Consider the following 17103-nt stretch of genomic DNA (forward strand, 5'->3'; position numbering starts at 1 on the left):
ATTATGACCTATAAAAAAGTTTATCTGAGAAAAAAAAAAAATCAACCTCATACTAATACAAGCCTAAAAAAGCCAAAAAAATCTAGAAGTTATCTAGTGCTAGTTATTTAATGCTCAGCTTCAGTCTGTTTGAAATTTTTCCTAAGAACACTTACCTCCTTGCATTGATCCAAGTCTTGTGCTTTATTCAGACTGTCACTGATGGAAATGTCATTCAAGCCACAAAGAACTCTGTTAATGTTTCCATCAACTCCTCGCTGTTTCTGCTTTGATCGGATGAGATCTCCCTCCAGCCATAACATTGCTTGCTTCCTTCAGGATACAGACCCAAAGCCAATCAGATCAACAAATTTGCATACATTAAAAAAAAAATAAATATGAAGACATGCCATTCTTACACATTGCCAACATTTCGATCTTCTATACATCTTTATGTTAAAAAAAATTTACATTTCCTATCATGAAAAACTTTAAAATCTCAATATTTAAAAACAACAAAAACCCTTCCAGAATCACCAAATGAATCTGTAGTCACAGTACTAAAACTTCATTTTATCAGATCCTTCTGGGGAAAGAGGTTAACTAAATAATCTCAAGGAATTTGCAATCATATTTTAAAGGCTCTTAAAACACAACTTAAAAATAATATAAAGCAGAGCTTTTATATACATCATGTGTAGCATAACTGATGATAGAGAATTTGCACCTTACTAGCCTGAGTTTTCTGGCTACAGATATTGAGCAATGAAACTACAGCTGACCTGTGCAGTGCAAGTGGATGTGGTCATGTAAAGCTCACCAGGACTCTATTTTCAACTTTTAGAAACTGGAAGAATATATCCTTCACACAGGTGGTAGAGTAATACCTATTTCTTTGCTACAATGTGCATGGGCAAAGCAGACTTCTTCCATGAAGCTGCATTACTCCTCAATAAGGAAGTTTGCTGGGTAGGTACCAGTCATGCTACTTCCATTCTAAGAACTGAGACCCTATCACATACTATAGAAACAACATTAAATTACTACACTGAACAGAGAAGAAAAAAAATGAAGAATTAAATCAGAATACACTTTCACTGGAAACTTTTGCTTGCAAACAAAATATTATGGCAAATCTCCAGAGCTAAGGGATCTGAATGAATTGCCTAAGCTTGCTCAATAACAGATGCAAAAGGTAAGCACTTCAGAAAAATGTCACGACATCCCTAGTAAACATCATGAGAAGGCAGAACAAATGGGTGGAGGGGAGAGGGAGTGTCACTTAGTCCACCTAACAGAAGCAGCCTAGAAAACATGCTTGAATTTAAATACCTTTGAAATCTTTCAAGATTATTGCAAATGCAGTAAGAAACTAATCTGATACACATTCAAGTGGAAGAGTTTCTATTAAGAAAACCCTTAAACTAGTCAAACCTCAAAGAACCTAAGAGATTAGCCTTTGACACCTATGAAGCCTGGGAGATTGAAATTGCAAGATGTTACCTTTTTGTCAGATACAACTTTGCAACCCTGAGGGTAAGACATTTTATTTTACAAAGATGTAACTGACATTCTTTCCCAACTCCATTTTGACACCACTGGTGACATTGCTTTTGTCTTATTGTTGAAATAGGTATCTACTATCCTTCAGAGAGTAGAAAATTCTTACTGAACAAAACTACAGCTCTCAGTTGGGACAAATCTAGGTAGATCTGAAGGTTCTATGCCTGTCTATAAATTCAAGCCAAGTATTCCTTCAGTCAAACAAAAAAAAAGAGAATGCCCCAGTTTTTCCTATCTTGTAAGTAAATAGCACTTACTATTCACATTACCTACTGCCTTCTTGCAATTTTGCTCTACTGTGCAAGTAATTTTTAAGAGTGTATAATCTAAGTATCAGCACTGCCTGAAGAAGACCAATCTGGCTCCAGTGAACATCTGTAGTTTGTGAAAGTTTGTGATCTGCAGTATTTTGAATAATAGCCAGCCACCTCTCAAAGTGAGGAGTGTCCATTTAGTTGCACTGGAAAAAAAACTAAAATCCCTCATTCATGCTCTATATCTCTTGAATTACAGTAATACCTCTTTCTCTCCAATATCCTATGGATTTTAAGATACAAGGTCAGTGCATCTTTTAAAGTATTTACACAGTATCAAGCAGAGCTGATGAATTATCTTTTTCCTACTTGTAGTGGATTTTCTTAAAAGGCTTTGTTTTGCCCCATAAAAGTGAAAATACCTCCAAGTATCATCATGCCATGAACTCAAATATATCAGCATAACCACTACAATTGTAAATGCACAGCACAGACAGTTTATGACATTAAACTTACTGTCTACATCACTGCTATTCATTTCCAGCCAGGATCAAATCTAAAGCTCTATTAAAACCATGAACTTGTCTGGCTACAACTACTAACTTCAAATGAGAAACATTTCATACATCATGCTGAGGAATCTGATGGAGATAATAAGCTTTCTACCAAGTACTTATTTAATCTTTAGTTACAATGAAGAAAAACCATACAAATAATACCATTTAAAGATTAATTTTAAGTGCCACAGATGGTATATAAAGTATTTAAAGACTATTCTTTCAATGCTATAATTTAATATATCCTATTTGTTGATTTAGTCTTTTGTCCACATCTGTCCACTTCCACCACATTCATCTAACTCCTAAATTCTCCAGAACAGAAACAAGCAGTCTTGTGCCCCTTTAAGGAGACAAAATGTAAAGAACTCCAAAGAAGCTGACTGCTTCTGAGTAACTCAGACTTCAAGCTCCTATTAAGTAACCTTAAATATACTGAACAGGCAATAACTTAAAAATCTTGGTAGACAAATTAGATCCTATAAATACTGCAAGATGGATAGGGATGGAAAGGAGCAAAGAAGGTGTATAAAATGCACATACTCTTCCAGGAAGTGTTGCTGAGGTCCTATAATAGAGCCTGGGCGACATATTCTTATCCAAGCAATGGCTTCAGCATGTGTGAACTTGTAGTGCTTCATGATGTAACAGGCAATCAGTGTTCCTGTTCTCCCCAGGCCAGCTACAGAAACACAAGTATCAACAGCCACATATGAAGGGATGAGCATTCCAGAGTTATCAAATGAAAGTATGAGAAGTAAGAAAACTTCCATGCAATGTTATTCACCATATTAGTATTTGAAGAAATAATTTCTGATTCAGTGTCCCATTTACCACATAATTCAATTTCAATGCTGTAAATATAAGAATAAATCTTTCATCCTTAGGAAAAGATAATGTTTAAAAGAACACCTGCAGCAACAATTACTTGTTGAAAACTTCTACTCCAAACTTTGCTTAAAAAAAGGACAGTATTTTAAAAAAAGCTGTGATCAAGCTGGATACCAACTTCATATTTATAATACCAGTAAAAAACCATAATCAAAGCACCTTTGAGAGGCCAACACAAGTACCTAAAAACCATGGTGCAAATACTTGTCATATCTCAACAGAGAGCAACTCAGTGGGTTTTTCTTTTTGAATCAGTTTTGTTGTGAGACTAGCACATAAAACTATTCACTGCTATCTGTATAAAAAGCAATGACTGTTGACCACTGTATAATTTTAGATATCCATAGATTAAAATAATTTAACCCATTGCCCAACAAATCCCAAACTAATCCTGTTTTTAAGGGGACAACAGAGACACAGAAAAATTAGCTTTTACTATCAGTAAAATCTCAAACTACAGAGTGAGAATTAATCTCTTTTAGCTCTGTATCTCATCTACTAGTAAAGTGTTTCCCCATTTAAACCTTATTTCTCACAAATGCAATTTACAGTCTCACAGTAGCCTACTATTGTTTATGCACCAACAACCATCCAAATGGAAACTCTTCAAACAGCCAGGCATCTCTGCTGACAATTCTATACACAAGTACAAGCTTTACATTTAACCAATAACTAACTCTGGCTTTTTTGAAAGTGAAGATGATTTAGGTAGGATGAAGGTAGAAGTTCACACATAGTAAGGTTCCATACTTGCATCTTGGAAGACAAGCTCTGAAGGCTCATTTAAAAGGCAAAGTATTGATTTCAGTTCTTTCCTCCAACATTCTGCTAATGTGCAAACTTTCCATTACAATCCTTTGCATTAATTTTCTATCTCATCTGAGACAAGCAGTTTCTAGTGTAATAGCTGTGCTCAGAACACCTCTGCAATATGAGTTAAGCCTGAGTTAACTGTTGATTTAACACCGTAGAGGATTGTTCACAGTGGTGTAAAAACTAAAAAGAACGAGATTGTTAATTTGCTTACTAAATGGTCAGACAAAAGACCAAAAATACTTCTCAGTGCATAAAGCACATCACTACCTCACTACCAAGTATGTTATATTCCTTTAGCAGCTAAGCCTGAAGAATAACTTACTAACAACCTCCTGCTAATCAATAGTTTATACTCTTATTTGGACAATTAGTGGATGCCCAGCTTATCAATGCCAGAACATCTGGTTTCTAGCAACAGTAACAACTTGTTGGCAAATAAACTTGTTTATCTTTGATATGCATATTTATTGTTCACAGGAAAATTACAGACAGTACTATTCTTGCTTCTGATCAGGCAAGACATTCATCTCCACAACGTCCTTTACACAACTCCAAACATAAATCACACTGAACCCTTAAAAGCCTTTGTTGATCTCTATTGAGTAAGCATGTTTTGTGCATTTTCTGGCTGGTTTGCTGAATTAGGCTGGTTTGAAATGCTGGCATCACAATAACTTAAATCAACTTGAAATGTGGAATTCATACTCCACAGAAAAATGTAGAACAGTCAAAAAGCACAAAGAAAACCTTTTAGTGTTTTGCATTTCCTAGCCAATTATCATAATGCTGTGAAAGCATAATGCAAAAAAAGAAACCTGCATCAACTAAATCTCAAGTTTTCAAGTCATATTAAAAAAACACCACAGAACAATGAACAACAGATTGTCAGCTCCTGAAAGTAACAGTGTAGGATGTAAGGACTTCACATACACAGGAAAATAACAAATATTTAGCATATATTTAGTCAAGCACCATAAAGCATTATTATTCTCACAATCTCAATGTGTTCTTAAATGCTGTACTTCTGGGATAAACTCTATGGATTTATACTTATTTTGAATTTCAGTGTGACAAATGAAAAGGTGCACATACCTTTACAATGTACTGCAATGGCACCATCAGCATTTTCACAGATGTTCAGGAACCTCTGCACTATACTGTCACTTGGTGTGCTGCCGTCAATGAAGAACAGATCGTAATGCTCAAAACCAGCATCAGTAAAGCGTTTTGCTTCATAGATTTTTTTGTTTAGTCTAATGATTGATGTGACATTATGCTTCTTGAAATAGGGAAAGTAGGCTTCAGGTGCATGAAGAGGATAACCTTAAAAAAAAAATAAAGCCAAAATCACTTAATGTCCTAGGTTTATGCAGTTAAAAATCCCACTAATTAAAATGGCCCCGAAAACTTTTTGAATGATAAACATGCTAATACTAAAAATGTGTTAATACTTTATTCAGAATAGACGTGTTAAGTGATATAAAAAATTGTCCAAAAAATGCTCATTAAGATCACTTTATAATAAAACATATTAGGAGGCAAAAAGCTAAAGCAGGGTCTGTATGAAACACTGTACTGTTTCCCAATAAGCCCCCATTCCTCTCAGCAAAGGGATTTATGCATAAAGCTGGGGACATACATGAATCCAACACTTCACAACAGCTGTTTATCTAGAGTCAAGATGCAGATCAAAGAATAAAAGCATGTTTGAAGAGGAAACACTGTTTACAAAGAAAATACACTGCTCATCTATAATATGGGCAAGAGAATCAGTCAAAGGATAAACCGCAGTACAAAAATTCTTCCTGTCCTACTGGGAAGTAGAGTAAGAGCTTTACTGCCTTAATTCTCAGTTGAGAGATGAAAGGATCCTCTAATGAAGATGGGGGACAGAAAGGGAGGTCAATGACCAACCACAAAACAGCTGTTCAGGGCAAGTCATACATGCTTTATTAAATGCAATTCCAGTCACAACATAATAAGAGAAGTCTAGCTTTGTAATGTGCGCTTGCAATCACCTGGGAGATAGTTATTTATAATTTCATAACTGGATTTTAAGTGTGTTAACTTAATAACTTTCAGTTATACATGTTATAAACAAAACGCAGCTTTTCCAAATTCCATGGAAAAGCTAAATTTAGAAAAAACTCTCAAGAAAGGGCTGCAACAATGATTGGGGAAGAAACCCAAACCAACCATAATATTTTCTTCCTGGATTTTGTTTAAATTTTCAGTGGAGACTATATAACTGGCAGCATTTCAGTCATAAAAGAAACATGAGAGTGCAGGAGAAGGGGATGGGGAGGGAAGGTAGATATTCAGAAAAAATGCTCACAAACAACAGGATGTGGCACAAATAAAACAGTCAAATTCAGGAAAAACAAGATGGTAGTACTTAAATGATTGGTTTTCCTTTTAGCCGGACCAAATCCCTACTTCCTCTCTGCCAGTCGAGCAGTCAAGTTTCACTTTTTTTTATTCCACTAGAATCATATTCCCTAGGTTCTCCACATTACCCCTGAGCATCTTCAGTATGAAAGGCAAGCTTTTAAAAGTCTTTTCTGGTCTGTGTGACAAAACTCAACAGTCTTCTGTTGGGTTTAATGTAACTCACCTTTAATTCTGCACAATTACTGTATCAGATGTCAGGTTTCAGGAGAACAGTAAGAGACCTGAGTCTCTCAGGCACTTTGTCACAGGATGAGAAGTCATTGACTGTTAGGAGAATTGAAATTCTTCTGGCAAAGAAGAATTCCAAAACTTTTTGAATTAAATTCTATGAGTGTATGTAAATTGCCCACTGGATGATTATTTCTGAAGATTAAAACTGATCTATAATCCTCTATTAGCTTCTGCTCATTTGCTCTGGTGGTATTACATGCTGGAAAAATAATATAGCACAGCATTAAACCATATACCATACCATTTTCAAGTTTGCTTTTTGGGTGTGGTCCACTGAAAGCCAAAAATTTTCCTGGAATAATCCAGTTGAAGTCACCATTTTCCACTCGCTAAAAAAATTTCAGAAGAGAAAAACATTTTAATATCTGTATATACAAGGTAAAAAAATTACTCAAGATTTTATTTTACTCTTTATTATGTTGCAGTAAAATTAAACACTTTGAATGTAATTAGCTAGCTTAACTATAAGGGACAAATTAATCATAAGCTGCTTCTTAGTTCTATCTTAATAAAATGAAATCTAAACAAAAATTGCTTAAGTTTTCCAATAAAAGCAGAAAGATCCTTTATGTAAGGTATTTCTCCTTGAGAGGGTTCAGTGTTTCAGGACACTTATTAATAACACTGACAAACACCAACATTCTTCTATGTTTTATTCAAAAATTATGGAAAAGTGCTTCCTTGTGAAGCACTAGCTAAAAACCCCAATTCACAGAAAACAAATTAAAACCAATTAGCTTTCAAAACAATTACCCTTTCCCTGTAGAAACTGAAATTTACATATTGGCATAAGCTCTGATGAGCCAGTAATCACAGAAGAAAAGTGTAAATTAAATAAAGAGACTAGATTTTAATAAACTTTCAAAGTATGACACTTTGCATTTCTTGCTCACTTTTGAATGAAAACCTAAAAAGGCTCTTCAAATTCTGTCACTGCTGAAAATGAAAGCTTCTTTGGAAATACTTAACATCAACTGCAGTTCTAAACTGCCTTCTTTTCTTTCTTTAATTGAAGACTGCTCATTCCTTGTTTGGCAGTGCAGTTATTCTCAGCATGACTTTTAAGGACATGGCACTCTGTTCAGCTGCATTATTAAGCTTGTGTTTTTAGCTCTCAGCTCATCAGAACATCCTAATGAGTGAAAGGTTCTGAAAATGGCCATCACTGTTATCAATTTAGCAACTGTTTGCTTAGCTGAGCCCATTAGGCTTGTTCCCAATGTCCCTGCACAATGGAAGCTCCTGGAAGTTACCCAAGTTGCATAAGGACTAGAGAACCAACCTCAGTGCCAAGTCAAGACTCCCGTCCCCATTGGTATCACAGACTGACTTCTCAAGACTGCAGCACCCCTTCCCCTTCAGGGAAGAAGTCCTGTTTAGTAAGCTAAAAATAGCTTTGTGTTTGTATCACCAGTTTTATTTGTAGATCAAGTTTTCTGTTGTTACAGGAACCATGGTGAAAAATTTCAATTTTTATCAATATGAACGACAGGTATCTCTGTATATGTGTGTGTACATATATAAATACATATATTCTTAACACTACATGCAAACACCATTATTACTAAAAAAACTCAATCAGTAATTTACTTCCAGTCCAACAAAAGGGGAATTAGCTACCTTGATAACATAGTAAGATGAAAAAACTTTTAACATGAAATAAAATTTCCTTTCAGCCTGCTCCATTTAAGTCGTATGCAACTTTTTCTACATAACCACACATTTGAAGACCTAACATAGCAAAAACCTGTGACATTTAAAGTTTTTGAAATACAGCACGGGACATAACTAAACACAAAGCTGACCACGATGTGTAAAAAAAAGACATACCAAAAAAATGGACAAAAAATTAATTATTCCAAATTCTTGCTTCTTAAACTCAGCAAACAGCATATTATAAACATCATTCACATGTACATACTTTTCACACTCTAAAATAATGTTAAGCCTTAAACAAGACAATGGGATAGCTTTAGTCAATTATTTTAAGACTTTTTTCAAGCAGACTAATGCCTACTACACATACAGAATTCCAAACTACCATTTGCTTTTAGAATATATTTTTCTGTATGTATGTAGAGTAAGCAAAAGCAGCAATTTCATACTTTAAATTTTAGTTCCTGTTCATTTAATTTTGGTAATTCTGCAAAGGCTATACCAAATTTTTAACCTAATCATTATGGAACATTGCAGGATACAGAAATCCTTCTAGAAATGCTTTCAAAGTTAGTGAAACAGGCAGATTTGTGTTGCAGAATGTCTGCTGTAGACATCTACTGCAGAGATGCGCCGTTAATTAACTTTTTCAATTGTTTATTCCTCTTACGACTTCATTTTCTTGAACATTTATGAAGCATTTCAATATGTACCTGAAATACATACAACTATAGGAAATGCTTTTAAAACTGAGATTCTCAAACTTAGCAATTTTATTCTCATTACTTCCAAGTTTTCTGAAAATTGCCCTACAGGGGAAGAATATGGGAAGAATACCTACAGTATACAGTATACTATGCTACAGTAAAGCCACACAAGTTTAAAAAGAGAGTTAAATTTACATTCAAATATTAAGTGTACTTCTAGCTTATATATCTTTCTCCTTAACCAATACAAGTACAGGAATTTATAGGTGTTCCAAAGACAATATCCAATAAACTAAATGATTGTCACTTTGTTAAGCTAGGGTTAAGAATTTCTGTGGCCGCAAAGCTGGGGAATAGAATCTCAGCTTTACTGCAACCAGGATGTTGCTTTCACTGTTCTAACCAAGTCAAGTAAAATTTTGCCTGGGTAATCGAGGGGAGGGAGGATTAGGACGATTTGTACTTAGGCCTATGTATCTTAGAAATAAAGCAACCCTCTACTAGGTCAGGTGAAACTGTACCTAATCATCATATGATAGATGATATAATTGTAACGATTGTTGGTAGCTGAACGTGATTATTACCTTAAACCAGAATCGTGAGAATCATAAGGGAAGATATTTACCAAAATTCATGTGCTTGGATATATACAATAGAACAATGAGAGCTTAATGATTAACATAGAGTTGTGTAATGAAGGGGTATAATACTGAGCCCCTCTTGGGCCATTGCTGGAGTTGGATTTGGGTCTGTACCCCGACTCCAAGAGCTCTCAATAAAGCGCCTCAATCATTTCCATGATTATGTGTTTTCCTCGCTAACAACTGACTTCAGTAAAAACACAAACACTAGAAAGGCTACAAGAAAGCAGTAGATTTATGATATGATGCACTGAACTTGTAAGGATAGTAATCCTGCATGTTCTTCAAAGAGCAGATAGGTTTCCACATATATATCTTACATATGAACACTGGGTTTTACTTGAATTAATACGTGTTTCCAGTACGTTTTAAGTTGCGGGATACTGTATACTCTTATTTTAGGTGGCCCAAACACATTCAATGCATTATTAAATGTACAAACCTCATAGTGTTCATATTCTTCCACATCAAATGTCTTAAAGTCAAAAAATCCATGCTGCAAGGCCTAAAAGGCAACAAGGTGTCAGTTTATGCTGAAATACAATACATAATCTCATTTTATAATATCTTTTGAGCAAAACTAAATCCCTAAATGTTTATGATTGTGGCTTATTGAAGCTTTTACATTAAGACAACATTACATTTTGCACAGATTAATGACACAGACAACAAAAACTCCAACAATGTGACTGGAACATGTCAGGCTCATTCCTTCCCCTCCAAAGACATGAGGATGGGACACAAGGTTGTTGCATATCACTTAAATTGTAACATTGATTCTCCATACCCCACCACGTGTTTTTTTTTTTTGTTTTGTTTTTTTTTTTTTTTTCTGTAAGGCAGATGACAAGTTAAAAAGCAATTCCCTTTTTGTCATACACTCATTTAATGATTCCTATTCCAAACATATTTTCACGCAGTTGGACATAACAAAACATTGAACGCTGAGTGTTTATTGATTCTCTGCACTTAGTATGATACTCTGGTTTTACCACCATAATACCAAGGCAAAATGGCATATACAGAATGCAGTGCCATGTATAATCTCTATTTTATTATTTCTTTTAACACCCATTCACAGGTAGAATGAAGTCCACTACAGTACATTAAATGGGATTTATTACAGGACTGAAAGAAGTTTTTATTCAATTACTGTACTGTTATTAATTATGCCACTTTTGTACGAAAAAAAAAAAAAGTATATAATAACCATATTGAAAACAATTTTATGAATATGAAATTCCCAGCCAATATTTTTACAAGTTGGTGGAAGACATTTCTGCAGCATCTATTTACACTGAATCTATTGCATTCTGAGACATACAGATATTGTACAACATTCTGGAATTAAAGTGTAATGAGAACATATCATAGACCTGTGATTCAAAACCAATAATCCTCAGACTGCCATTATTTGCTACATATAGAGCACCTTTTTAGGACAAATGAAAAATAGCTTTGTTATAGTCAACATAGGCTCAGTGACTGGACCTGTCATGAAACCTGAGATACTGAGAGGTTTGTCTGAACAGCTGATTTTGAAAAATGTTTCATTGAAGCATGGCTGACTGGCTGGACTCCTGAGCTTGCAAGCCCCCTGAATTACATGTATATGACATACACACATACAAACACCAAATTCATCCAGGTAAACCAAGAGTACTTTCATAAGGCATATGTTTTCTGCCCAAAGTGTTTTAAACTCTGTGAGCTAGACAAAAATTTAATAATAAATTTTATGAGAACAAAGGAGGAAAAAACTGATTCTCACCATCCTTTTGATGCATTAGCTGCAGATAAATTACAGTGACTGCACTGACTACTTGAGATCTTCAGGATCTGTAGAATGCCTCACAAATTACAGTCTTGCTGGTAACTGACAGCTCCTTTCCCACCCCCACAGAACTAAAAATATTAAGCTTGATCTCTCTTTTTCCAATTTTTAAAAATTACCTGTTTTGTCATGTTTTTAAGAGTTACAAGTGGTCTATAGAATTGTTCCTATAGCTTGCTCCCTTCATCAAGACCAATGTAAAATATAAACAAAATTTAATGGCCCCCTAATTAAGAACTGACGGAAAAATTTTTTAAAAAGCAATACTGGAGCTTAATATTTCAAGACTACTTAAAATGACACATCCAACCACTAGTGAGATACATTAGTTTTCATTGGTTTTAAACAACTTTGAAAAGATCAGTGTCAAACACTAAACCAAGTGTTTTGGGGAAAGCTGGGGCCAAGCACATGCAAAAAACTATTCTGATCAAATCACAGTGTACCTAGGTATCTGTTTCACTTGACTTCATCAACCTGTCATTCACTCACCAATGGTTGCAAACGATCTTTTAGCAGACCTAGCATAGCATCTTGCATTAAGAGCTGTCCCCACCCAGGGGTGGTGCATTTGCACATTCCAATTCATGAGGTGAAGTTCAAAAAGATATCAAAGGCCAGGCCAGACAGGTCAAAAGTGCAACCTTTCTCTGCCATCAGTACTTAAAAACAGTCCTCAGTACCTTAGGCTTCATCACTGGTCATTCACCTGAAACCAGGTTTTACAATCTATTTGGATTTTTCTTCATGTTTTAAAAATCAATTTAAACCTGTTTCACGAAGAAAAAAATGTTATTACCTTATTTACTCCCTGTAAACAGTCCAAGATTGTAAGATTGTATGTGCAGTTCCCAAATGAAGCATCCCTAAAGATACAATACAAATGAATTTAATATACACAAAATTATTTTAAGAATTAGAGGATAGGCAAAACACAACAGAATGCATTCAAGCTATTCAATCCCCTTTGAGAATTCTGAATTAAAGTTCAAAGACATCTTTTTAGAAGCTTGTTCAGGAAAAAGTGTTCCCCTACCCATGATGTAGCTCAGTCTAAATGCAGTCAGATATTGCAAACTACTTTAGGTGCACATTTTACCTCAGGTAACAACATGCTCTTTACAAAATTATTTATGCTATCCTGAAACAGGAGGGTTTGCATCCTCTCTGGATTGTGTGAAGATAGTAGCAAATAAGGCAAAGCTTGCTTAACCATTAGTCAAGTCTTAATTGAGTTACACTAATAGGGGCAGGCAAATATGACTACTAGCTTGGAATTAATTTACAGGCTTTCATTTTGATGCCTGATTACAGATGTGATTAAAAGTCATTCTGATGTAATTAACTTTTAAAGTACTTGACCTCAGTTTACCACATGAAAATTACAACTTGTCTGTAAAAGATGAAGTGAGACTGGCCATCAAACACACACCACCATAAAAAAGCATTGTGGAAAAATGAAAAAGTACTTTTTGAAATGTGCTTCAGACCACTTTGATTTTAACAAAACTCCGCTGAGCAGATTATTTCCTTATTGCTCATTAAGGAAATATTTTATAGCTTTTTTTCTTAGCCATCTTAGACAGAGTGCTAAGAACTGAAATTTATCAGAATAGTAAAATTTTAGATTCGGACAGATCCATATTTAATCTAGATGTAATTCCAAATTTCAATCTTTTATTGAAAACTCCTTTTTTGGTAGACCTTGGATAAGTAGTATGAAGTTTGTGATATGCTCCTTCAATCTCAAGTACTTTAAAAGTAGAAAATTCTCCCCTATTCTTTAAGAGCAGAATAAGTTTAACACTTCTGAGCAGGTAGCAGGGACAGAAAATGGTTTTAAGAAAATTAAAAGCTACTATTTTGGTAGTGTCATATTGCAGGCATATCAACCTAAAATTCTTTCAAATTACTGGATTATTAAAACACACTTAGCCATAATGGTTTAGAATGGGAACTTTGAAGTGTGTATGAATCTTCTATATCCAAATCCAACAGAGAAGTTTTAAAAATGAGAAGCCGTAAAGTATTTTCATTACATTGAATAAGCAGAACATATCAAAACTTAATATATTAGTTTTACAGACAATACATTTTTGAAAGATAATGGATTAACATTAATATTTTGAACATGATAGCAGATCATTTTAGCACAAAATTTTTTAACAAACAAAAAGGTCTTGTGAGAAAAAAAAATTAAGGGCCACAATACGAACAGGCACATAGCATAAAGGGTTTTAAAACTGTACCAGTCTTCTGGAGGGGCTGACAGAAATAAAATCCAAACAAATGCAAAACACAAAATTAAATATTTAGAGAAATATCAACAGAAGATACGATTGTAGAAGAAAAGTTCTACTTTATATGTTATTTTGCTGTAACAAGAATATAGCTTTTATTTTATATGTATATATATAATTACTTTGACTAATAAGGCATCTGATAGTGCTGTACATAAAAACTATGCTGGGGAAAAAAACCCACATAATCCCTAATCCATTAATAAGAAATACTATGAAAGATGGAGGGAGGACGGTGAAGCTGACCTAGATGTACAATTCCAGGTGTACAGTATTCTCGGTTCCTACAGTCAGCTGTTACCAGTGACTTGCACACAGATGCTGGCAGCTAACATGGATTGCCTCCAGCATCTATGTCTGAAATGTCTCAGTTCTGTTGATGTGCACCTGACCATTAAAGTAGGTTGCTGATATGTTTCATTACAGTACTCTTACAGTGTTTTATGTCCCAATGAATAGCCACCTTACTTTTCAAACAGTGACAGAATTCTATTTACTTTCAAAATGAGAAAAAATGTCAGTATTTCTAGGGGATACAGATTTAGTATGAATCTGAGCTGGCATTACAAAACTGCATATCCCACATCTGATTTCACAGTTGTTGTAGCTGACCTCAATACTGCATAATGCTTTCCCTTTCACCAAACCTCTGAATACTGTCAATAACAAAACAGTTTGTTTGCCCAGCACTTGCCAATAAAGAAACAAACCACAGAAGCTATAAATCAAAATCCATCTCTGAAATAAATGCCATTATTTAGAGACTGAACATAATATTAAAATATATTTGGTTTTTTGTCAATACAGAGTAGTTTGAGGTAAAAAATCTGAAACTGCTTCTCAGTAGGCAACTGGTATTCATGACAATTTTACATGCTGTTAGCACTGTTTTTTAAATGGAAGTGAGAAGATATAGTATAAGATCTTCAAGAGACTAGAGCGTCACCAAGTGACAGTGAATCAGCCAAAAATAAGACAAAAGTGTCTCAAAGACAGTAGTGCCTTATCCTGCCAAGTTATCTTTAGCTTTTCTATTATGAAAACAAAACAAAACAAATTTCCATGAAATTTGTAAGAGGAGTGATCTGATTTTTTTCCACCTCTGACCTGTATTTGCTGAAGCTGTCTTTAAATGAAATACCAGCTGAAGACCTAAGCCGATTAGGGCTTTTTGAGGTCACTCAGCTACATGAAAGTAGATCAGTTTCCCAGTGATCACTTCATGTAAACCTACCCCAGTACTCCACAAAGAATCTGACAATGCTGCAGCTTCTCCCTATGCAAAGTTGTCTATTCTTTTTTCAAATAGAGGACAGTTCAGGTATCAATTTAACAAACTTGTTAAATAATCCAGTTGTAACACTTAACTGATCACTACTCACTGATAAACTATTTGAACAGAGATCACCTATACCACAGAAGTTGGTACCAGGCTGCAAGAATAAATGCAATACAATAAATACTGAATAGCAATGATTAATATCCCCACATTATCTCCTTCATAGATCTTAGAACATGAGGAAAGTGGTAAGGCATTTGGCTTATGTTTTCAATTGTAAACAAGAATTATTTTAGTCATTTTCAAGACAGTACAGGTGTGGAAAGAGTGCAAACTTCCTCACAGCACCAACTTCTTTCTTCATAGTACAGCCTGATGGCAAGCAGATCCAGTAGCTACGGCAGAGCTATTCTTCCTGCACAGGTCCAATTGCTTGAGTCTCTGTACTACACTGCATTTTGCAACAGAGGTGGTCCAAATGTCTTGGAATGTGGTGCGGGGTGGGGGAAATATCTCAAGGCCTTGAAAAACCAGGGAGGATAATCAAATTATTTCTTTCCCATTTCCAGCTAATCTAGATGATACCACTGCAGGCCCTCATCATATCTACTTGCCCTTCTCTCAGCACCATTAATTCTTAAGCTCCCTGTATATACCAACCTCTAACCATGAATTCAACACCCAAATAGTCCCTCCCTATCAGACTTCCCAATTCTCATCTAGCTTCTTATCACAATATTTCTGTTTATTTCCCCATCCTCTTTGTCTCCCCTCCAGTACAGCCACATTACACACCCATCTTCCCCAGCAGGACAAACTACAGCACAGGTAATAGAATCTGCTTAGGCTCTAATCCAGAGCCAAGACCTGACACAGTCAAAAGCAGATCCAAAAGAAACACAAGTGCTTTCCAGTCTCACACCATGCAAGAAAGAATGCTCAAGAAATCAGGATGTTTAATTCTTCTAGCAAAAGCTCCTTACACTATATTCTTTCTAGAGACAGCCTTAAGACGACTTAAGAAAATGTCTCCCTCTAATGTCACCAAAGCTTTGTGTTAAAAAAAAGAAAGGAAACAACAAAAGTGCAAACATATACCAGATCCCATCCACACCAGACAAAGCCCATCACAAAAACCCCATAACTGCCAAATGCTTTAGTTTTAGCCAATCATTTCTCTCACAGCAACCTGGGGCTTGAAACACATGGAAAAATGCAAAGTAGAGATGCTTCAGAATATCCCAGTCTATAAATTTATTGCTGTCTTCTGAGGCTGACAAATAGAATTAAACAATTATTCCTTCAAAAGCATTTTGCCAACCCAGACAGTAAAACCTGAAGTCCCTTTGCAGGACTTTGCCCTCTTCAATGTTTTCGGTTAGACTTCCCAGGGAAACACAAAAAGCTCTTTCACATATGATATAAATTTATCCCTAGAAAATCTTGCTGTTTCTTCTATTTCTTTGCTCCTTCCTTTGCTGATTCTAGAATAGCTAACTATTCTACTTTGGAATAAAATTTTATTAATTCAAATTCACAAGGATTACCAATGAATAATCAATTACCATGTAATAGGAAGTTGTTTAGTGTCATTAAATTTGTTACTGTGGTCCCAATCAGCCTCACAAGAAATCACAGAGACAATTCCTTTATTAGACCTTACCAGTCAAGCAGAAACAGCATTTTCTTATTATTTCTACCACTATCGATATCAGTATTATAAGGAATTAGTTGCAAGGCAAGAATCTATAACCTTCGATTGGAGCAAACAGGGTCCTGTGAGACTGCTCTGCAAACACACTATCCCTCCCAAGTTTTCTGTCCTACAATTTTGGGATCTGACAAGTAAGTTTCTTCAAAAAGAGGTTTGTCAAAACCTCTTTTCTACACACCTTAATTTTCACCTTGGCAGGGGTGAGAAAAACCTAAAGAAATATCAATTTA

The 17103-nt window shown here is 35.1% G+C and overlaps 1 protein-coding gene across 5 annotated transcripts in view; it reads right to left on the reverse strand.

Annotated features, from left to right (window-relative positions):
* CDC14A (cell division cycle 14A) overlaps positions 1–17103 on the reverse strand; it is a 52314-nt gene that overhangs the window by 14215 nt on the left and 20996 nt on the right. For all 5 annotated transcript variants that reach the window (XM_066325282.1, XM_066325280.1, XM_066325281.1 and 2 more), the window contains exons 6-11: positions 12380–12446; positions 10189–10251; positions 6984–7071; positions 5153–5383; positions 2897–3035; positions 156–312 (exon numbers count right to left, since the gene is read on the reverse strand). In XM_066325282.1, the coding sequence (XP_066181379.1) occupies positions 156–312; positions 2897–3035; positions 5153–5383; positions 6984–7071; positions 10189–10251; positions 12380–12446 (745 nt within the window). The remainder of the gene's footprint in view (positions 1–155; positions 313–2896; positions 3036–5152; positions 5384–6983; positions 7072–10188; positions 10252–12379; positions 12447–17103) is intronic.

This window comes from Sylvia atricapilla, chromosome 9 (assembly GCF_009819655.1).
Source record: "Sylvia atricapilla isolate bSylAtr1 chromosome 9, bSylAtr1.pri, whole genome shotgun sequence".
Lineage (NCBI taxonomy): Eukaryota > Metazoa > Chordata > Aves > Passeriformes > Sylviidae > Sylvia > Sylvia atricapilla.